Source organism: Ctenopharyngodon idella, chromosome 24 (genome assembly GCF_019924925.1).
Source record: "Ctenopharyngodon idella isolate HZGC_01 chromosome 24, HZGC01, whole genome shotgun sequence".
Lineage (NCBI taxonomy): Eukaryota > Metazoa > Chordata > Actinopteri > Cypriniformes > Xenocyprididae > Ctenopharyngodon > Ctenopharyngodon idella.
This window is the reverse complement of record NC_067243.1, coordinates 11,998,523-12,021,289: the sequence shown is the minus strand read 5'-3', so window position 1 is coordinate 12,021,289 and position 22,767 is coordinate 11,998,523. Positions and strand designations below refer to the sequence as shown.

Below are 22,767 nucleotides of genomic sequence, written 5' to 3'. Positions count from 1 at the left end.
CCTTGTCATAGCCTTTCCTGTCTCCACAGCTCGTCATATCTATGGAATGTGTCCAGAATGTCCAATTCAGACCACAGTCTGTGGACTGTGCACTCAGTGGATTACAGCTCTGTTTCATAAGCCATTCGGAAGTTCTGTCATCTCTAAATATAGCCCATCTCAACAGTCTCCTTTTCCATGATTAGAACTTGGATTTGTTTGGATTTTAGCTGCATCTATTAGAGCCAAAGCACTTTGACACAAATTTCATCTCATACACTACCATTCAAAAGTTTGGGGTCGGTAAGATTAATAAATGCATGTAAGAAAAAATACAGTAAAAACAGTAATATTGTAAAAAAGTTTTACAATTTAAAATAAAGGTTTTCTATTTTAAAATGTAATTTTCAGCATCATTACTCTAGTCTTCACAGTGTCACAAGATCCTTATATATATATATATATATATATATATATATATATATATATATATATATATATATATATATATATATATATATATATATATATATATATATATATATATTACACTCACTACTGGTCAAAAGTTTGGAAACATTACTATTTTTAATGTTTTTGAACGAAGTCTCTTATGCTCATTAAGGCTGCATTTATTTCATAATAAATACAGAAAAAACAATAATATTGTGAAATATTATTACAATTTAAAATTATGGTTTTCTATTTTAATATACTTTAAAATATAATTTATTTCTCTGATGCAAAGCTGAATTTTCAGCATATATTATATACTACTCCAGTCTTCAGTGTCACATGATCCTTCAGAAATCATTCTAATATGCTGTTGCTTAATATTTTTTTGGAACCTGTGATACTTTTTTCAGGATTCATTGATGAATAAAAGGTTTAAAAGAACAGCATTTATTCAAAATATAAATCTTTTCTAACAATATAAATCTTTACTATCATTTTTTATCAATTTAACACATCCGTGCTGAATAAAAGTATTAATTTCTTTTTTAAAACCTTTTTTTTTTTAAATTGCACTTCCTAAGAATTTTTTCCGCAAGATAGTTCACCCAAAAATGAAAATTATGCCATGATTTACTCACCCTCAAGCCATCCTAGGTGTATGTCTATCTTCTTTCGGACGAACACAATCGGAGATATATAATAAATATATAATATAATAAAGATATAAAAAATCCTTAGTCCTCCAAGGTTTATAATAGTTGTGAATGGTAATCCAAATTCTGAAGAAAAAAATGCATCCGTCCATTAAAAAAAAAAAAGAATCCATATGACTCCAGAGGGTTAATAAAGGCCTTCTGAAGCAAACTGATGTGTTTGTGGTAAGACAAGTATCCTTATTTAAAACTTTATAAAGTTAAATAACGAGCTTCCGGCGTAACAGCCATACGTATTTGACGTACGTCCAAAAAACATTAGCTTCCGCGACGTAGTACACAACGGCATGACGTACTACACTATAACGCTTCACAAGGCCTTTATTAACCCCCTGGAGTCATTTGGATTCTTTTTTTTTTTTATGGATGGATGCATCTTCAGAATTTGGATATCCATTCACAACCGTTATAAACCTTGGAGGAATAAGGATATTTTTAAGTAATATCTCAGATTGTGTTCGTCTGAAAGAAGATAGTCATATACACCTAGGATGGCTTGAGGGTGAGTAAATCATGGGATAATTTTCATTTTTGGGTGAACTAGCCCTTTAATGCTAAGTGTAACTTGTGGTTTTTCACCTGGCAAATGATAAAACATCTGGAAAGATGTTTGTTTACTTAAATGTCAAAAATCAGCTCGGGATAAAAACCTGCCAGTGCAAGAAATGTGTGTTAAAGTTGACTTAGGTCAGTAAGTAACCACCCAAAACACCATAGCAACTGCATGAACTACTTAAACTACTTCGATCCCTTGGCAATCACCCACAACTCTTTACCAGTGTGTCATTAGCCACTTTTCCACCGTTGGGCAGAATGGTTCTATGAAAGGAACTTAAGGAACGGTTCCAGTTATATCTCCACTTGAGCTTGGTTCAGCACGGCACGACTGCAAATCGTTCTCGTCACACAATTCTAGAAGAAGGAGATTGTTTGGAAAAGACAATTCTAGGGTAGTTTCCTGTTCTTGTGACATGGGTTCCCATAGGAAGTCAATACCGTCAAAGAGTAAAGGGTCGTGTGTCAGTATAGGTCATGCGAAGGGCATCAGAATCATGTTTTAGTAAGTGCACATTTCTGTTGTTCTCTTTTTCACTCTCTTACACTTTTGAAGTGTTGAATTTGCCAGTCAATGAAGTGTTGTGTTGTTTTATGGATTGAACCCCATTAAGGCCCCATTTACTTGCCAACAGTGGTGTAAAGACAACTAAAGCCACATGCCTAGGGAAATGCATGGCAGCTTTTTACAGCCTACATCATGCACTTGTACTCTTTTGTCATAATTCCTTTCCTGACCAAACACACACATGGTTTCAAACATTGTGTTCATTAATTCTGCATGTTTTTTATTTATTTTTTATTCTCATACTTAATTTCCAGTTGGGCATGTAGAAGCCTGACATCATATTTGCCGAAGCAAGCATCATAAAGCCACTTTGAGCTACTTGATGACCACTTCATGTATGCATTGTTCTACCATAAATCATCCCCTGCAATGAGCTCTTTGTCCAAGTGCCTGTTCAAAGCCCTATTGTGTCCGGCTGCATCCAGAGATTCTCAATGCATGTAAACACACTCTGAAAGATTGTTTGCTCTAAAAGTTGTGTATTGTCTGTATGAGTTGTTATACATGGTGTCTTTAAGTGAGATATTCTTGCCGGTTTTTAATGCCAGTATAATTTGAGTCATACTGTGACAGGACTAATATTGATTTAGAGCATTTTTAATGTGTAGGTGAGTAAGTTGTAGTTATTTGACAAGAACTTTTATCCAAAATACACTTTTTACAGGCAGAATCTCAGTGGAGAGACATGAGGCGCCTTGCTGGTACAATTGCGATGACACAAGAATCAACATGTCTGTCTTTTTTTTCAGTAGGCCACACCAAACATAAATATATCTGCTATAATATGTTTCATCATGTTAGCCATGAATGTGCGTTGTCAGCAAAGTCCCTTTCAAGGAAATTCTGTTCACTCGGCGGCCATATTTGCAACGCCTCTGGGCAGCTATTTCGGGCATCCAAGACCAAGTCCTATGTATTTGAATGGGAGAATCCTGAAATCTCAAAAACTGCTTGGTGAACTCACAATTAAATAACCGTAATAACCGTAGCTTCTAACGGCAGCTGCAGTGAAACTTTACCAATCAGCGATTGGCTCTTTTACTTAGAAGGCGGGATGTATTCCACCATATTGCGCATTGCAATTACATATAATGTGATAATCACTTTTTTCAATAACCCCCATGTTATTGGACACTTTTGCTGAATAAATTTAATAATGGTTGGCTTATAGATGTATTGGAGTTATATCGGCCACCTTGCTTTTGCGATATTGGCATTGGCCATTAAAAACAAACCCGATCAGATATATTAACATAGCTGGCCTGACAAATCGTTATTTATGCTTTATTTATGCCAAGTTGTCCCTAAAATGTGTATCCTGAACGATAATCTAACCAGTCATGATCAAAGAACAGGACTCTGGCTGACCGTTTCTGCTTGTGGCATGTGTTTACATGTAAGTGCTCTCAGTGGAGCATTTGGTCAGTGTGAGGCATTACATCTTTCCATTACTGCACATCGGTTCTAAATGCCACATTTGTGGACTGATTTTCACGACTCATTCAGTAATTGGTTGAAACGGTGTCTGGTTGGAAGTGTTTCTGTGCGTTTCTGCTACATCCATTACCGTTATTACCAAGCCGTGAAACTGACATAAAATATCCGAGCAGTATCCCAGCTAACCTTCTGGTTCTCTGCAAATTTGTCCGCATAAACACATTTTTGAGCGTAATATACATCCAGATACACACATCCATAAGCGTGCACACTCGAAAACTAGTGTTTAATTGGCTGAAACTGAGTGCTCTGTACTTGAGACTTTTCATTTGCGTTCCCATTCAAAGACAAGTTTATCATTCATAATAAAGATTGAAGGATTGGGGACAGTGTGCATCTGTGTGTTTGTATGCTTTTGTTTGTCAGATTGAGGTTGATGTCTGTTCTGGGATCAGTAAACATAACATGCTTGCATGTCTAATTTCCAGATGGTGTAAGACTCTCAGTGCTGTCTGGATCCTGTCAGAACCTACTGTGGTCAGGAATGACATGTTTTCATGAACAGCAGTGAAACATTTCAGCCCTGAATCCCTTTTCTTGATTCCATGATGGCGTGTCTTCATTAAAACCGTTAGAAATGTGGCACGACACGTTATGTGGTGATGCTTAGACAGACAACCAGAGTTTGAATCCAGCTTGTGTCATTTACTGATACCATCCCCTCATCTTTTCATATCTTTTTAAATAAAAGTGGCAAAAACTTAAAAACAAAATACAAATATAGGCAATCGTTACCTGACAATTACAACCTATTGATTGATTGATTTCAGTTTTATTTTTTTATGTAGTTGTTTTTATTTCGTTTTTGTTTTGTTTTTTATTTAGTTGTCTGTTTAGCTTTTTTGGCAGGGGGGCTTTTTGTTTTGTTTTAGTTTGTTTGATTTGTTTTTTTTTTTTTTTTCATTTAGTTGTCTGTTCAGTTATTGTTTGATTTTATTTAATTTTTTGTTTTGTTTGGGCTGTTGTGTTTTGTTTTTAGTTGTTTTTTTTTTGGGCTTGTACAACTTTTTGTAAAAAAAAAAAGGCTAAAAATTAATAGGGGGAAATGGAGGAAATGGAATTGGCCATGTTGCAGGCTGGATTCAAACATGCAACTCCTACATAAATGCCACAGTTCAGTAGGGCTGGGACAATAAATCGATGCATCGCGAATTGAGAAATGATTCTGGATCGATTCTGAAATTTCCCGAATGCATCGCGATTCTCTCTTGAATTGATTCTGTGCTTAGTTTTTAACAGCAGATGGTGCTGCATGCTTCAGAAACAGCCATACTTTAGAAACAGCTGTTCTTGCTTCCAATTCCTCACATGCACCACTTGAACCTTCTATAAAATAATCATTCATAAAGTTCAAAAAAAGTTGAAGCGAATTACAAGGGTGTTTGCAGTAGGCTGTTTACATTAATATTGCGTCATAAAAGCGTTCTGAGGTGCAAAGTACATTCTCAGACTCAGCCGAATGCACAAGAGCTCTTCTTCATGAGCATTTGAGTGTGCGGTTAAAAACTAGCCTAGAGTGTCATCTGCTGTTAAAAACTAAGCTCAGAATCAATTCGAGAGAGAATCGCGATGCATTCGGAAAATCTCAGAATCAATCCACGAATCTAGATGCATCAATTTATTGTCGCAGCCCTACAGTTCAACACGGTTTGGGAAGACATGACCACACATAACGAAACTGATTCAACCAGCTATTCTTCCCAATTTATTCCTTTTTTTTTCAGTATTTCTTTCTGTTTCTCTCCTTACATCTCGCTTTCTCTGTGAGTTAAAAGCCTGCAGCTGTTGACGACTCTATTGAAAAGCCCACGCCCCTCTTGCTTGCCACACTAGACCAGTGTTCATCCACCAATGACCAAACAAAGGAGGTCTATGACCAGCAGCCTCACACACACGTGCGTGCACACAGCGGGTACACACTAATCGTGGGAGTTGAGCGTGTGTCACATGCTCATGATGGGCGGTGGGTGGGTGTAATCAGTCATGAATGGAGCCGATGATGGCCATGCAGATGAGCTGCACAGGAAGGTTTCTAAGCTTCTGTTTCCGCCACAGGGATGTTCTTCTTTTTCATAATCTTTTGATCTTTCTTTGCTATTTTACAGCTGGGCTAGTGTTGTAGATCTTCTTTGATATTACAGTAACTAACAACTATAATGGTGTTACAGTGTTGCTGTTGTTTTTTGGGTTTTTTTTGTCTATAATATTTACTTATTGTATGTATAAATAAAAAATGTTTTGGCCTATTAACACCATATTCACCACAAAATACATTATTATTATTATTATTATTATTCATCCTTATTTCCTAATTTATCAGTGTATATAATATTGATGCATCAGGTGGTAGTAATACCACTGTAATAACATAGTAATACCATAGTAGTAATACTGCTAATAAATAATAATAATAATATACTTTGTGGTGAATATGGTGTACAAATGGGCATTAAGGTTGATAAATGTAAATAGAGTGGTGCAGGGATGACACATTTTTGTAGGCTAAAATCCGTTAGCATTTTAGCACTTCCAGTTCCATCGTCCCGAAGTCAATGGGTTTTTGGTTAAATGGCTGAAATAATGTCTGTGGTGAACACAAGCTCAAAATACTTTCACGTTTTATTCTAAAACATAAAATACATCAGTATTACCCCAACCATGATTTTTTTTAAACTTGTTACGTGTCTTGTAAAAGGCGGTTGCTAACAAGTGGCTTAATGGGACTACAGAGGCTGTCTGGGACATTAAACGTCATCAGCCAAACAGGTAAACCACTTTTACAGCCTTGTTATGCTTATAATCGTGCTCTTACAAACTATTCTAACTCAAACTTTTAGGGAAAATGTTTTTTAGATAAAAACTGAAAGAGTTGAAGTCGTGGGACTGTGGTGTAGTTTGTTTATAGCGTACCTTTAGCTTTTTAATACTTCTGGTGATTGTATAGGCTTCAGAATTCATAAGTTGTTCATTTGTGAAAATATTGATGGACAAAACGTGTAAGTATCATAAACTTTTGTTGATCACAGAGCTTTTTTTTTGCGATTAAACCAAAAGCCTATGGAAAAATCCTGTTGGGTTTTTGTCGGGGGAACCAGTGAGATGCTAACTTCCAGATTGGCCTACAAATTTACATCATCCCTGCACCACTCTTGTACGGTGACCACTTTGTCCTCACAGTAGCCTCAAGCTAACCCTTTACAGCCCGTTCACAGCTGCTCTGTGTTGAACATTAGTGGGCCGTGATGTTTATATATGGGTCACATTCCTCTAGATTTGTTCTGAATGCCCCACACATGCCCCCAGAAACCCGTCCTGCCCCAGATCGCAGCCTTGGGGGTTTACAACCACGTGTAACTCTCTCAGGAGGTAGACGCTCTTACCACTGCTAATATTTCTGTTCACAAGCTGAAGAAAAGCACATTTCTTCATCAAGACAGTGAATTCTGTGGTCGAAGGAAAATGCTTTAGCCGTCCAAGTTGAAACCGTTGACATACTTGTCCTGGTTTTAGGTTGCAGAGGAAACCATCTTTCACCTGATGCATCAGTACTGTATATCCTGCTGGATTCTAGCATGATCTTTTGCAGATTGAAAGAACTTGAGAATATATGCATTTGAGAAAATCAATATCTTTAGAAAATCAACTCTCTTTTTATTATTATTTTTTACATTCTTTGTTCTCTGTACTGTCATTTTTCTGAACTGACAAAATGTCAATTCCACCACATCTCCAATTAAGTGTTTTATTTGAATGTGTGATAGAAATAACAATGGTGGAAATGACATTTTTAGATGTTTTGCAATAAAATGGTGGACTCCTTGATTTGCTAATACTAATTTTATAGATAAACACACACAACATATTTTTCTCTTTTTTGCATTATTTTAATATAATTACAGCTTGATTGGCAGTGATGCTGAATAAAAAATATTCAGTTGGCAACAGGTGATCTTTACCTCAAATTTTTTTTTTTCTACCTTGTTTTTCTTCTCACTTCACTTGTATCATATTTCATCTCAAACATATTAAAATTTGAGAAATGTTTGGCACAAATTGCCACAACTAAAGGACTTTCATTTGTGTTTAAATTGTGCACAGTACATATTGAAATTGTTTTTCACTCTTTAAGTTTATGTAAGGAAAAATTGAAAATGGGCAGTTGAATTATTAGAAAATAATGCACACCCAATGTGCTAATGCAGCCTCATGTGTGCATTATTTTCTAATAATTCAACAGCCCAGAGACAATTATTCCGCTTATACTATGGTTACCAAACCTCAAGACATTTGTCGGGGTTTTGTCCTTAAAACGCTCTTGTGTGTGGAACTAATTTCTTATGCATCTCATTCCACGTTTCCGTTGCTAATTCCAAAACGTCATTTTAGAGCTAGTAACGGAGGCTTGAGCCATTGATAGGAGGCTAATGTGTGAATTACCTGAGTCTCTCAACAGTGTTTGGCTGCAGCATCTCTAATAGCAAAACTGTAAGTTTATCTGCTTCAAGAACAGCACCGTTATTACCTGACTAGTGAGAAATGTCATGTAGCTTTTAATTTGCTAAACTATTTTACTGATAAAATCATCAGAGCAGCGCCGACAACCCGTTTCTGTGCGAGTGTGTCCGTACTGTATGTGTGTGCGTTTGAGTTGGAGAGAGAGCGGGAGAAAGAGTATGTACTTTCCATACATAATAAAACATAATTTTGTGGCAAAAAACATGGAAATAATTTGTCGGTTTTATCCCATTGTTTACTATATTTATTTGCTTGGTCAGTGTCGTGGGTTTTGTTTCTTTTGCTGTTGTAAGCAGTAAGGACCTTTTGAAATAACTAAAATCATTTGGTGAAGTGATATGGACATGTAAAAGGGTCAAGACATGCCTAGAACTACTTTAGCCTTGCATTTCCCTGAAAATAATTGCGCACCTTAGAACGTTCGTCAACCAATCAGATTCAAGCATGCAGCAGCCCCGTAGTATAAAATTTAAACGTCATTAGTATTTTATATATGATGGATATGCATATTTTAAGTTCAGAACATACAAAATAAGCTTTAAAGTTTTCTGATTTGTATATCAAAATGGTTATTTTGCACATGAAATGACACACTCTAAACTGGAATGATTTTCTCATTGCAGATTCACAGAGAGACAGAGACATTTTATTCAGTTGATGCCAGTCAAGATGCTGGACTCCAGGAGAAGAAACCTACTTCAGTGAGCTCAGGTAACAACTGCTTTTGCTTAAAAAGCCTTTATATATATATATATAGCATTGAATATCAAGTTGGTAACCCAAATGTTTATGGTCTTTGAGGATGTTCATGTTAGCACCTACGCAATTTGTGTGGCTTCTATGCATGAATTTACACTGAAAAACCACAGATTTTATATGGACGTACAGCGTTTGACGTCAACAACACAATATTGCATTAAGTACGTTAATGTGTGAAAGTTACATCCAGAGGAAAACACAAAAACCTCTTTCATACATCTTCCAGCATGCTACAAAAGAAGGGATGCCCTCATTGCTCAGACTGAGAGTCTGTATGTGTCCAATCTAAATAGTGCCCACATTGTGTCACATGGGAAACGACACACACATCCTCTAGAGACTAAATGGATGTCTTCCTGTCAATACAAAAGACTCCACTAGTCAAATAAGATCATCTATTTAAGTAGATGACATCAACATCCTGTCTGCGATGATTGCGAGCAGAGATACAACACAATGGACTGAAATGAGTCACTTTCAGACGCAGTGTATTTTGATTTAGTCCGTGAGAATTGAGTCTGGTCTGTTTTATTTTCTATTTATTATTCTTCTATTGCTCTTCAACTTTCTGATGTTGTTCCTGATTCTTTTTTTTCCCCAGAATTCCCCCCTTCGACCCCCTCACCCGAGAGCATACGTCACACAGAGTCAGCGAGCCCCATGCGAGGGTCCGCCAGTGATGGCGACTCTCTGTTTAGCCAGGATTTGGGCGAGGACAGCGTTTTTAATAATAAGGTGGGTGCGGATTTGCATTGCGTTTCCCATATCACCCAATTCTGTGTTTGTTTTTGAAGCAGCGTTGCTATTTGTTTTTGTTTCTATGTCTCTTTACCAAGCGAGGAACCCCTCACTTGTGCTTCTGCCAGATGAAGTGGTTATGTAATACGTTTCATTTTTAGTGGTGATCTTCTCTACGCACAACATCTAGCTCCACTGACATCATGTCATGTGACGTGAGCAGATCAGTGGGCCAAGGCCATAATTATGACCTCATCCTCAGACATGCTTCCTCCTTTTTTCCCCACCTCCTCTAAGAGTTTCCCTGTGGATTTCTCCACCCCTTAAACTCCTTGCTTCAATTTAAAGATGTTTAACACAGACTTTGACACTTACGTGTTGCTTTTAGCAAGTCGCAGAGAATAACAGTATTTTTTTTTTTTTTTTTTTTTTTGAGAACTGTAATGTTTTGTTAACTTAGTAGTAAGCAGATCTCGTTAGATTTCGTTAGAATCCTTTTTTTAAAGCCGAAAAGCCTCACCTCAAGTGGTTCCTCCTCCACACATTTTCACACACTTTTTTTTCTTTTCTAAAATTAAGTGAATTTTCATTTAGCTTGCTTGCTAACCTAATCTTGTGCATTGGAAGTGTTTTCCTATAGTTTAGGCTCAAAATCAATAGAGTGCCTTAGTGCCTGGCCACTCTTTCAGAGGCTTTGCTTCCGGAAGTAGTTTTCCCATAGGGATTTTAAAAGATTATAAGTTGTGAACCAAAGCAACCAGCTACAAGTTGAATCACAACATTACAAAGTTTAATTTGAAGCAAAAAAAAAAAAAAAAGTATTGGAATATCAGATAAAAAGACAAAAGACTACATACTTAACAGCTTTATTGGGAGAAAGAACTACAATCCCATGAAGCATTGCAAATGATATAATCAAATTAAAAACAATGGAGAAATATAAAACTATTGATTCAAAGATTTAACATTTGTAGTTTGAGAGCATAGTGAGATTGACTCAATTACGTCATTCACAGTACTTCATGGGAATAGGCAAGTGTTAAAGTTTTTTTTTTTGTGCCGCAATTCTCTGATTGGTGAAAATCTTTGCAGAATCATGGGTAATGTAGTTTTTCACCAGGAATTCCACTGTTGAACAAGATTATTTTAAAAATAAGTTGAAATAATGTGAGCTGATTACTTCTGGAACCTGACTGTTCCACCCTATTGTAGCTAAGCTAACAAGCTAATTGGCTATTGGTACGTTAAGCTGCCAGGGTAATTAGCTAGCAGTTTGCTGAGAGAACAGGCTAAGCAGCTAGCAGTATCCATTGCTAAGTTAGGTTGCACACAGTGAAGATACAACAAATTCTCCTTCAAAAAACTGTTTTATTAGTCAAATCTTGTATATATACCTCTGTGAACAGAATGTATTTAATGTTTTTTGATTATTTTGCCAGAAGAGAAAATATTTAAATGCTTATATTGGCTAAAAGTTTATTTTTGGAGTATGTTAGCATTTAGATGGCCCCGAAACTAGCCTACTTTTTCTCTTGGAATTGTACATGGAATCCGAAAGCAGGTAGAGACACTTCACCTAAGCTTGACTTGTGTTCTGGAAGTGTTTTTTCCAGAACACAAAGCTCATAAAGTCAACTTATTACGGTTTGTGTAATGTAGCCGCTAGCTCACCACACCCCTCGCCTGGCTGTGGTCTCAGCATGTGAGGGAACTAATGAGCCGCTGTGAATGGAAATGAGTGTCAGAGCTGTGTGTGTTTCTATGTTATGTAAGCTTTACAAGGATGGAAAGAACTCTGAGACTCCATGGGGTTTGCAGAAAGAAAAAAATATAAGTCTGCTTGTATGTATACTGCAAATGTAAAGGTGGTACGTCATCAGCGGTCATTTGCCAAATTCCCATATGCTTGTCCTATCCAGGCGCTACTTACGAAATTCATTACATCAGGTTGGAAAGTTCAGCCAACAGTGCAATTTCATTGGTCCAAAATCCCAGTCTTCCTAGCTGTCTACCAAACATTACATATGTTTATATCGGATGTGATTTTGTTTTTGCAAACTTTGTCTAATTTTCCTTCTCTTTCTTCATCAAAGGGTGAGGACAGTGTCACTCTCACCAGTGGTGTGTCAATGTCCTACTCGTCCTCTACAGATGACAGCTCCAGTCTGGGGACCCCTAGCGGCGTCCCTCAGGCCAGCACAGAGGCCCCTGAATCAGACTCCTGTCAGGAAAAGCCCACTTCTCCTGGAGTTTCTGGAGAAACAGAGGAGGAAGAAAAAAAGGACCGCCTGACCGAGGTCCCAGAGCGGTCGGCCATTTTACGCACCTCCATACGATCCTTGTCCCCTTTCCGCAGACACAGCTGGGGCCCAGGCAAAAATTCAGCAGGGGAGACGGAGATAAGTCAACGCAGGTATGAATCTCCACTACTAAAAATAAGGGTTTTGTGTCTTAAACACATAGCATACTTTGGTTTTACACATACGCGTACAGTTCACGTAATGTATTAGTTTGTATTAGATTAGTTTGTCCGCAAGGTGGCAACACTGGAAAGACATTACAAAAACATTTCAGTCATAACTTTTGAAGAGAAATAGCGCAGAAACTGTACATGGATAAATATTTCTAGTGCGCATGTGTTGAGCGACTATGTTTGCGCACGTTATCATATGGAGTATACTTTGAAAGGCACTTGATATGCAAACAGCAATTTTCTGTCCTCTTGAAACAGGACATTGGGGTTACTACGTATTGAAAGGTTTGTACTTTAGTTTTACATCATAGTCCAGTGTAGTGCAAATTTAGAGAATCCTATCCCCCTTAAACCCCTCAAGGTAGCCATTCGTAATAAAAAACATAGCGCAATATCTTCTTCTAGATCAAAAGATCATTTTAGATTGTCCTTTCTGGAATGGAAGCTAAATTACCTTGTTAATTGACTAGTGGTATGCTAAGCTAACAGGCCAATGCGACGCGTTGAGATAACAGGCTAATAATGTTCAAAAACATTCTAAAAAATAATCAAAAGTTGTCAGTTATCGCTGTATGCTGAGATACCAGGCTAATCAGTTAGTGGTATTTCAAGCTTTTATGCTAATCAGATGTGTGGTATGCCAGTCAGCTTGCATGCTAATTGAAATAACAGAATGACAAATGTGTAATTTGACCATTTATAGCTTCTGTTATTTGATGTATAGTATAGAAGATATTAACTGTCATAACTATCATGAAATATATTATAAATAATAGAGAGACTACATTTTAAATACATATATTTGGTAAAAGTTTTTACATTGAACACATGCCAGATGCCTGGCATTTATATTTTGTGTGAAACATTACAGCATTATGGAAACACAAGCCCAATATGCCGCCCACCTCTGCCCTTTAATCATTTATTGTATCTATCTTTATATAACGCATTCCGATACATATATAGGATACACTTAATACTTGATTTTGTGTTTGCAGTTGCTCCGTTTCGGTTTTTGTCCCATCATCTTCGCATTAGTTCTGTCTTGTGTACAGCTCTTCCCTGAGTCATTGACAGTCTCTATGTGAATGTGTTTGTGTGTTTATGAAGGGAAATCCCAGTAGTGTGAGCCCTTTCCTCTGTGGGCTTTGTAAGCAGGCAGATGTTCTGTGAGAAAGAGCTGTATTTAGGTCACACAGGACTGTGTTCCTGCCAGTGATAAACATTCAGATGACCTCTAATACTCAAAAAGACAGAAAGGAGGAACATCATGGTTTACAACATAGTTTCTTTTCATGTAAATGTTCTTTTCATGTATTTCCCTTTTTTCTGGATTTATTCTGGATTTATTTATTTATTCATTCATTTATTTACAATAAATCCACCTTTTTTTGACATGTAAAATTATGTACAATTTATTTGCCTGGAACCTTTGCCTTTAATAATTAATATTAAATTTTATATAAATATATTTGTTACAACATATACAATAAAAATATTACATGTATTTTTAAACCAAAATAGATGGCAAAACAGCAAAATAACATACAAAATAAATATTTCAGAAAGCATCATATATATATATATATATATATATATATATATATATATATATATATATATATATATATATTATAATATATTATTGGTATCATCCAAAAGATATCTGTATTGGTGCATATGTATGTATTAGCATCTATATTTACATGTTTTTACTCTTGTTTAATCATCATTCTAGTGAACATTCCTAGGGCTGTCAATCATCTCATCAGCTCTTCATATTAATTTTTGGTTCATTATTTCTGTCCATCCATCTTCTCATGATTTTCATCCATCACTTTTTCCAGTACGGCACAAGGTGAAGTGGAGCGCAAGTCTGCAGGCCATAGGAGAAGGTACCATCATCCATTTTCATTCTTTCCGCACAGGGGCCCCATCAAACTGTTTCTGAATGGCCCATGGAAAAATTAAAAATGTTTAAAATATTGTGGTGTGAGCACCATATGCTGTGGGGAAGAAAAACTTTGTCACTTACAGATTTCATCCAAACATCCCATAAATCCCTTCGAAGTTAAACACGCTGTATAGTTTGTACAATGTTAGTATTATTTTAGTATCATTGAGATACTGTTATTATGGAAGCTTGTTTCCACCATGGAATAAAAGAATAAAAAAGGTAATTGCCTACATAAACTCGCAATTCTGACTTTTCTTCTCACAATTGCAAGTTTATAACTCATAATTCTGACTTTATTTCTCGCAATTGTGAGTTTATATTTCGGAATTCTGAGTTTATATCTAAACTCGAAATTGTGAGAAAAGAGTCAGAATTGTGAGATATAAACTTGGAATTGCGTGAAATAAAGTCGGAATTGTGAGATATAAACTTGGAATTGCGTGAAATAAAGTCGGAATTGTGAGATATAAACTTGGAATTGCGTGAAATAAAGTCGGAATTGTGAGATATAAACTTGGAATTGCGTGTGAAATAAAGTCGGAATTGTGAGATAAACTTGGAATTGCGTGAAATAAAGTTGGAATTGTGAGCTATAAACTTGGAATTGCATAAAATAAAGTCGGAACTGGGAGATATAAACTTGGAATTGCGCAAAATAAAGTCTGAATTGCAAGTTTATATTTCAAAATTCTGACTTTTTTTTTCTCGGAATTGCGATTTTATATTTAAACTTGGAATTGTGAGGAAAAAAGTCAACATTGTAAGATATAAATTTGGAATTACGAGAAATAAAGTTGGAATTGCAAAAGGTAAACTCGCAATCGTGAGACAATTGTCAGAATTGTGAGCTATAAACTTGGAATTTCAAGAAATAGTCAGAATTGCAAATTATATAAAAAAAATCTCAGAATTGTGAGATATAAACTTGGAATTGTGTGAAATAAAGTTGGAATTGTGAGATATAAACTTGGAATTTCAAGAAATTAAGTTTCTCAGAATTGTGTGATTTTAAAAAGTCAAAATTTTTTTCACTTTTTGTCACTTTTTTATTTTTTAAATTTCAGTTTCCTTGCCAACTTTTTAAAAAATATTTTATTTCAATTAATTTAACATTTATTTTAATAAAAATAACAAAAGTGTTTTTTTTTTTAATGGGTTTAGTTAACTATAATAACTTTGTACAATGTAGCATACAAGAAAGTTATGTAATGTTAACTGTTTAAGGGCCTCTTTTAGATCTGGTCTTTGTACTAACAATATTCTCTCTTGTCTTTCTATCCATCCATCCATCCTTCCTTCCATTCATCCATCCATCCTGCTTTTTATGCGCTTGACTATGAAGCATGAGCTGGTGTCCTTCAGTTGTTCTGCGCACAGAAAACGACGAAATAAATGAAAGAAGGTAAAGAAAGACGAAGGGGAAGTGTCTAAAATCTTTAAAGAAGACTTCTTGTGTAATGACACAGCATGAATTGCATTATGGAAGTACAAATGGTGTTGTGTAATGATGGAGGTGTGTGTGCATGATGCATTGTGTGTTTTTGTCTTAGTCTACTTCCTTTCTATGGTTTAGTCTTCTCGCCTCTCTGGACAAACTTTTGAGACCACAAACACTCTCGCAGTCACTTCCGTTAACTTCACTGTCTAAGACAGAAAGTAACCGGCCACTTGGTGAATCATCTAGCTGAAAAGTAGACTAAACTACAGTACCATAGCAGATATTACCTAATGTGAACAATGACTAACATATTGATCTGGATCTCAGAACCTGATGAGAGGTGAGATGTTTTTACATTTATCTTACCACATTGTCACTTTAAATGTTTCCTGTTAGAAAGAATTTCACTCAACATTAAGTTGCTTCGGTTGAAGTAAATTTAAATCATTTTATTGTATTATAAATGTTTTTAGCATGTAGTTTAGATCTTGTACATACAGTGGTCCCAGAAAGTATTGGAATACTTCCTCTGCACTTTAAAAGATTGAATTGGCAACTGCAAACAAATTATTCATTTTTTTTCAGAACTAACTTCACTTTTCTGAGCAATTTCTGTAATTGCTTTTAACTATTTGATGTATGAAGTGACTTGCCATCAAATTCACACTGGTGTCCTAGCAGGATAACCACCAGTGTAGTCCATCGCATTAGCTATGAACATGACACGCTCATGTTTGACAACCAGAAAGTGTCCAAATATATGTAGTCTTCATTTTAACAGTATATCTGTTGTTTTTATCATTTAAAACTCAACAAATAACCTTTATTGAATGATTGGCTTGTGCTGTCGTTCTTTAAAATATATGCAATTTGGTTTGATACTTAATTTAATGGCATTTTTTAGTGTTCAAACACTTGTCAAAAATTTTTCTTTGGTTTTTACCATGTGGAACCATTTCTGTGGCAGAGCTCGAATGATTTTGCTGTGAGGAAATGTCATGAACTTGTTAGTGGATTATCATTCATCATAGACTGAGGTCAAGCCTTTGTCATCATTTGCTAGTTGACTTATGCTTGTTGTCATTTGAGTCTTTTTGCATGTGAATCTGAATGAATTTGTGTCTAGCAGTATATTACGTCTGATTGAATGTCACCCACAACATGTGGTCACCATCTCACCTTTTTAAACAAATTTGATCCCCAATAAAATTCAGGCATAATCACAAATATTTCTTTTCACAGTTACAGCCTGGAAGGACTTGCAGTAGAGAAGGAAGGAAGGAAAAGCTTGATTCAGCATGTAGGGGAGGCCAGCCAGGAACCAAACTGTCCATCAAAGCTGGATAGAGAAGAGAGAGGTTCGCTTGTGTCACTGACAGAAGAGGAGCAGGAATCGGACATGGGCGACTGCAGCAGTTTGGACAGTCAGGTAAAGTGCTATTTATGAATGGATAGATCCAGCGTTAAAATCTGATTGGTTGTGCAACATACATAGACAAAAAAAGCCACCATCAGTGACCGCACATCAGTTGAATTTCATATTAAAGGGGTCCTATTGTGCTTTTTCAGTTTTTCAACTTAAGTTAGTGTGTAATGTTGCTGTTTGAGCAGGGGGTTTTTTTCTGTGTTTTGTGAAGTCACAATGCTACTCGTTTAAATAATCCCCACCCACGGAATACAGGAAAAAAGGGGGGGCAAGGCCTGGTTGAGCTGCATTAGAGAAGACCGTGTTGTCGCTATGTCAAAGAGACGCTGTTTTTTCCACTCTGTTTCCAAAACTCAGTCTGACCTTCCTAAGGCTGACGAATTTAGATTTTATTTTAAACACTGTTCCTGAACATTATAACCCCGATGTTTATCGGTGTGCTGCACATTTTACGGAGAACAGCTTCCAGAACCAAAGGGAGTACAATGTGGGCTACGCACAAAAGCTTCTCCTGAAATGGAGCACTTCCCACTTTGCCAAGACAATCTGTTGTTTGTGGATCACGACTTATAACGTAAATATGTCTTATTATTTGTAATTGTTCTTTCATCAATGCCAAGATGTCCGCCAGGCAGTCTGAGATCTGTCTGGCTACCTTGTCTGGTTGAAATAAAAAAAAAAAGTAGAGCTGTGTGTCATCAGCATAGCAATGGTAGGATTAACCATGTGCTTGTATAATGGTCCCAGTGATGTAGTGTATATGGAGAAGAGGAGGGGTCCAAGAACTGATCCCTGAGGTACCCCAGTGACCAGTTAATGTGTTTTGGATACCTCCCCACCTGTGAAGTAAGATTCAAACCAGCAAAGTGGATTTCCAGTGACGAGAAGGTGGACATAAGGATCTGATAATGAACAGTGTCAAAAGCTGCAGATAGATCTAGAAGCATGAGAACTGATGATATGTAATTAGCTCTTGCAATCTGTAGAGATTCAGTAACCGACAGCAAGGCAGTCTCAGTTGAGTGGAAACCTTTCAAATCCTAATTGGTCATTGTCCAGCTGGTTGTTTTTATACAGTCAAACAAAAATTTATTACAGTTTATTCACTATAGTTTAAAAAAAAAAAAGGTAATAAAATATGACAAGATCTCAGTTAAACTGTGTCAGAAAAAATAATCTTAATTATGTCAGATAACACTTAAGCAAAACATGGTCTGGTCAAAGTGTCTGAATAATTTTGGGTCCCAAATTTTTACCAGTTTTACTGGTAGTCCACTGTATGAAGAATTTTTGGGTATAATATGTCACAGTTTACTTTATTTTGCTATCCTCACTTACGTAAATGAACTATAGTGTCCTGCACTCACTAGTAAAAATATATCAGAAATTATATATATATATACACGCACATGTGTGTATAACATTTAATTTATAGTTTAGTAAGTTAATTTTAAACAATTTAAACTAACTGTATTTGTTGAATTTTATTTATATTTTAATATTTTATCATTTTAATATTGTTCTGAATTTTAATATTAATATTGATATTAATGTTATTTTAATTTATTTATTTTATAAATATATTGTTGAAACCGTTTATTACCCTTTTTTTTCATACATTTTTTTTGTTCATATATCATTTTTATGACCACAATAAATTTACATTAAATTTTGTAGTATTAATTTTATTGCATTTAATTGCATTGATTGACTTATTTGTCATGTACGCTGCTTTCAGAAGTCCATCCAGTCTGGACGAAGATGTGTCCCACCTTCACAACCCATTCTCACCAAGTCTGTCTCCATGTTGGCCATCAGTCATAAAGACCTGGATGGTGAGTTCAAGCACCCTCTCTGGTTTTCTATTGTGTCTCTTTGTGCCACTCTGAGCTCTGCAGCACTGTAATGCAAAATATGTTTAAAAAGCAATTTGAATAAAGCTTATAATTTTAGATCGGATGTTGCAGAGTTCAGACAGTTTCTTTTCTCCGCTGGCCTCTTTTCATGCCCTTGTGGTGAGATAAGGAGAGGAAACATTCGGTCATATATGACCACACACTGACCACTCACTTCCTGTCAGTCATGATCTAACACTCCGATTTCGTGTCCTGGAATCTTTATACTACAAAAACCTCCCGTTGGTTCCCTTTCACTGTGGTGTCTCTTTAAGGGAGTGGACATTTACTGCCAGTGTATTAGCACCCAATTTTAATTATAATGCCTGCTTTGATCTTTTTTGCCCATGTGATCATGGAACCCACCAGCGATCGGAAGGCCGCGACCCAAGCGACGAATCTCCTTCTCCTTCAGCATCTCGCCCATGCTCCCCAAATCTAAAACTCTCTTTTCAATTGGCTCTTCATCCAGTGATGAAGAGGAGGCAGTCAGTAAGTAAAAGAATATCCCACAATGCCTGGCGTGGCCCCTGCCCGACCCTTGCTTAACGTGAAGTGTGCCTCCTACTTCCCTTGTGTCACTAAGTTATTGATCAGACTTGCCCCTTGAAATTATTTCTAAAACACCTATTTAATAATTTTATTTATTTCTAAATAATGAAATTGTCCCATGTGTTGAGTGAATCACTTTTATGACAGTGTTGTTTTATCTAGCCGAATTTATCTAACCTATGGGTTATAAAAAATGATAGAAAATTAATACTGATTCACTGAAGTTTTTTGGAAATTCTCTACGCAATAACTTAATGAACTTTGTGTATATTGTGCATGTTGTCTTGTGATGCATTTATTGCACTTTTTTATCACTTTTGATCAAAACTTTGAAGATAATCTTGCTGAGTGGGTTAAAGTTAGTTAAGTTGTTGACATGTTTATAACTAGCTTTCTGAATCATAATACATCTGGTTTACTGGCACAGATATTTAAAGGTACATCACCCCCTTGAGTACTGAGGTTTGTTACTGCCGCAGTAACGCAACAACGCTCATTAAGTATGTGCAGTGGAAGCACATGCTTGTGATTCATTTGCCAAGAATCCCACGTCTGACAGAAAAATGGTATTTTAGTAAGCACATACTTTTACTCAAGTCATTCCTGCGGATTATTGGACGGATGTCACGGATAGCAGGTCTCCCGAATGAGACATTGCCACGTCTGTATAGTTTCTTTCCATTGGCTCCATCTCTTGCCATGTCTTTGAGTCATTCAAATCCACATAAACACATTTCATAGCACTGCTTTTAGATTTCACAGCTGGTTAGAGTTCTTGTAAAAAGAAATGTCTACATAGCTAAGAAAGCATATAAAGCTGTCATATATAAAGCATATAAAAAAAGCATATAAAGCTTTGAATGTGGTAATTCAAAGCAAATATCTGCTTTCATCAATGGTTAATTGTTTAAGATATACATTACATTTTATATCTTAATATGCAGAGTAAATTATACTGACCCTACAGGCTAAAAGCAAAAATTCTGTCAACACTAGAACTGGGAAAATACACTTTAAATGTTTTTGTATTGCATTTTAATTGATTTAATATATTTTTAGCTCTCTTTTTCTTGATATGAACATAGCTGAGCCAAACCCATCTGTCACATGTATCATAAATGATCTACCTTACAAACACAGTGTAATAGTTTACTACAGAAGGCAAAACAGAGAAGCAAGTTTCTCCAGTCCTTCCAAAACATTAAGTTATTTCATCTTTAACAGTTTTTGTGGTTGCAGAACAATTTCATTGTTGTACAAATATGGCATTTTGCTTGAAAAATTGCCTCGCTTTGTTCTCTGCAGGGCTGCTCCTTAGACTTTATTCATACCATACAACTATTTGTGTAATTTCTTTTGTACAAGTACAAAACTCCAGAGGCTCACTGAAAAGTGATTAATAGTGTCAGAGGTTCTCATTCGTGTCATTTAGTTAGCGGTCCTGTGCCCACTGTACTTTAATCAGTAGTTTTTCTCTCGTTTCAGGATTGGGCTCGTTCACAGGTACATCAGGATCATTAGAATACAGGTATGACACATGTATGCACATGCTAATAGGCTACATATTAATGTGTGTGTGTGTGTGTGTGTGTGTGTGTATACACACATACACACACATTTTGACTTTACTTTTAGCCTTAACTTCTTTATCACATAGATTTGAATAGAATAATCTTATACTATAGTGATATAAAAATACAAAGAGAGAAACAAAACACAATGAAGTGCATTAAAGTGTTAGTTCGCCCAAAAGTGAAAATAATGTTATTAATTGCTCACCCTCATGTCGTTCCACACCCGTAAGACCTTCGTTCATCTTCAGAACACAAATTAAGATATTTTTGATAAAATCCGATGGCTCAGTGAGGCCTCCATTGACAGCAAGTTAATTTACACTTTCAAATGCCCAGAAAGCTACTAAAGACATTTAAAACAGTTCATGTGACTACAGTGGTTCAACCTTAAAGTTATGAAGCGACAAGAATACTTTTTGTGCGCCAAAAAAACAAAATAAAGACTTTATTCCACAATATCTAGTGATGGGCGATTTTAAAACACTGCTTCATGAAGCTTTGAAGCTTTACAAATCTTTTGTTTCGAATCAGTGGTTCGGAGCGTGTATCAAACTGTCAAAGTCACGTGATTTTCAGTAAACGAGGCTTCGTTACGTCATAAGTGTTTCGAAATTTCAATAGTTCATGTGACTTTGGCAGTTTGATACACGCTTCGAACCACTGATTCGAAACAAAAGATTTGTAAAGCTTCAGTGTTTTGAAATCGGCCATCACTAGATATTATTGAATAAAGTCCTTATTTTGTTTTTTTTGGCACACAAAAAGTATTCTCGACGCTTTATAATATTAAGGTTGAACCACTGTAGTCACATGAACTGTTTTAAATATGTCTTTAGTACCTTTCTGGGCCTTGAAAGTGTTAATTGTCTTGCTGTCAATGGAGGACTCACTGAGCCATCGGATTTTATCAGAAATATCTTAATTTGTGTTTGTAAAGGAACTGCAGTGGTGGTCATGAGTTGATGAAAAGGCAATAATTAAACCATAAAAATCAAAATAAACACAAAAATTAAATAAACAAAAAAGATTAAATATTTTATTTGTTATGCTGTGTGGCCTCTGACTTGTGTAATTTCACTAAATTGGAAGACTTTCTGAACATAAATAAGTCATATGCTGTTTTAAAAAGGACAATATAAAAGATATAATATAATATAATATTCAGACTCGCAGTGTGTCAGACTCAAACGCGTGTATAACTGCTAGGCCGCAGCTCCAACAATATTCCCAGTTTCAAATTTTACCCTTTATATTCTCTTTTGTCTCATTCAGTATATCAGAGGAGGATCCAGGTCCTTTACCGAGTGACAGTGAAGGCAAAGTTGTTGGAACCAAAGTGAGCAGGACATTCAGTTACCTCAAGAGCAAGATGAGCAAGAAGAACAAGGTTGGTATATAATGGATCAGATTTTAGTATATGTATACGTGTGTGTGGGGTCCGTGTAACGCTTTGCAGTTCTTTGTTCAATTCGCACCATCAAAATGAACCAAATGAAAAGTTGGTACATTATATATTTATTACGTGAAAATATATTGCCAACTTTACTGAGTTAAGCACTGACCGTATTCTTTATATGCTACTTAAGTCCAAGTCCAAAGCAAAACTCTATGAACCGCTCAACGTACTGTACATATAGTGTAGGGCAGGCGATAAATTATTGCTTGGCCAGAC

General features: G+C 36.0%; 1 protein-coding gene across 14 annotated transcripts in view; it reads left to right on the top strand.

Annotated features, from left to right (window-relative positions):
• akap13 (A-kinase anchoring protein 13) overlaps positions 1-22,767 on the top strand; it is a 113,986-nt gene that overhangs the window by 61,554 nt on the left and 29,665 nt on the right. For 11 of the 14 annotated variants that reach the window (XM_051883387.1, XM_051883384.1, XM_051883399.1 and 8 more), the window contains 10 exons: positions 8,907-8,994; positions 9,644-9,777; positions 11,874-12,193; positions 14,101-14,148; positions 15,553-15,612; positions 16,891-17,077; positions 18,813-18,909; positions 19,339-19,461; positions 21,007-21,049; positions 22,368-22,482. In XM_051883387.1, the coding sequence (XP_051739347.1) occupies positions 8,907-8,994; positions 9,644-9,777; positions 11,874-12,193; positions 14,101-14,148; positions 15,553-15,612; positions 16,891-17,077; positions 18,813-18,909; positions 19,339-19,461; positions 21,007-21,049; positions 22,368-22,482 (1,215 nt within the window). Of the gene's footprint in view, positions 1-8,906; positions 8,995-9,643; positions 9,778-11,873; positions 12,194-14,100; positions 14,149-15,552; positions 15,613-15,685; positions 15,989-16,890; positions 17,078-18,812; positions 18,910-19,338; positions 19,462-21,006; positions 21,050-22,367; positions 22,483-22,767 lie in introns of those variants that run through there. The other 3 variants (XM_051883395.1, XM_051883393.1, XM_051883397.1) reach the window with 3 other exon arrangements.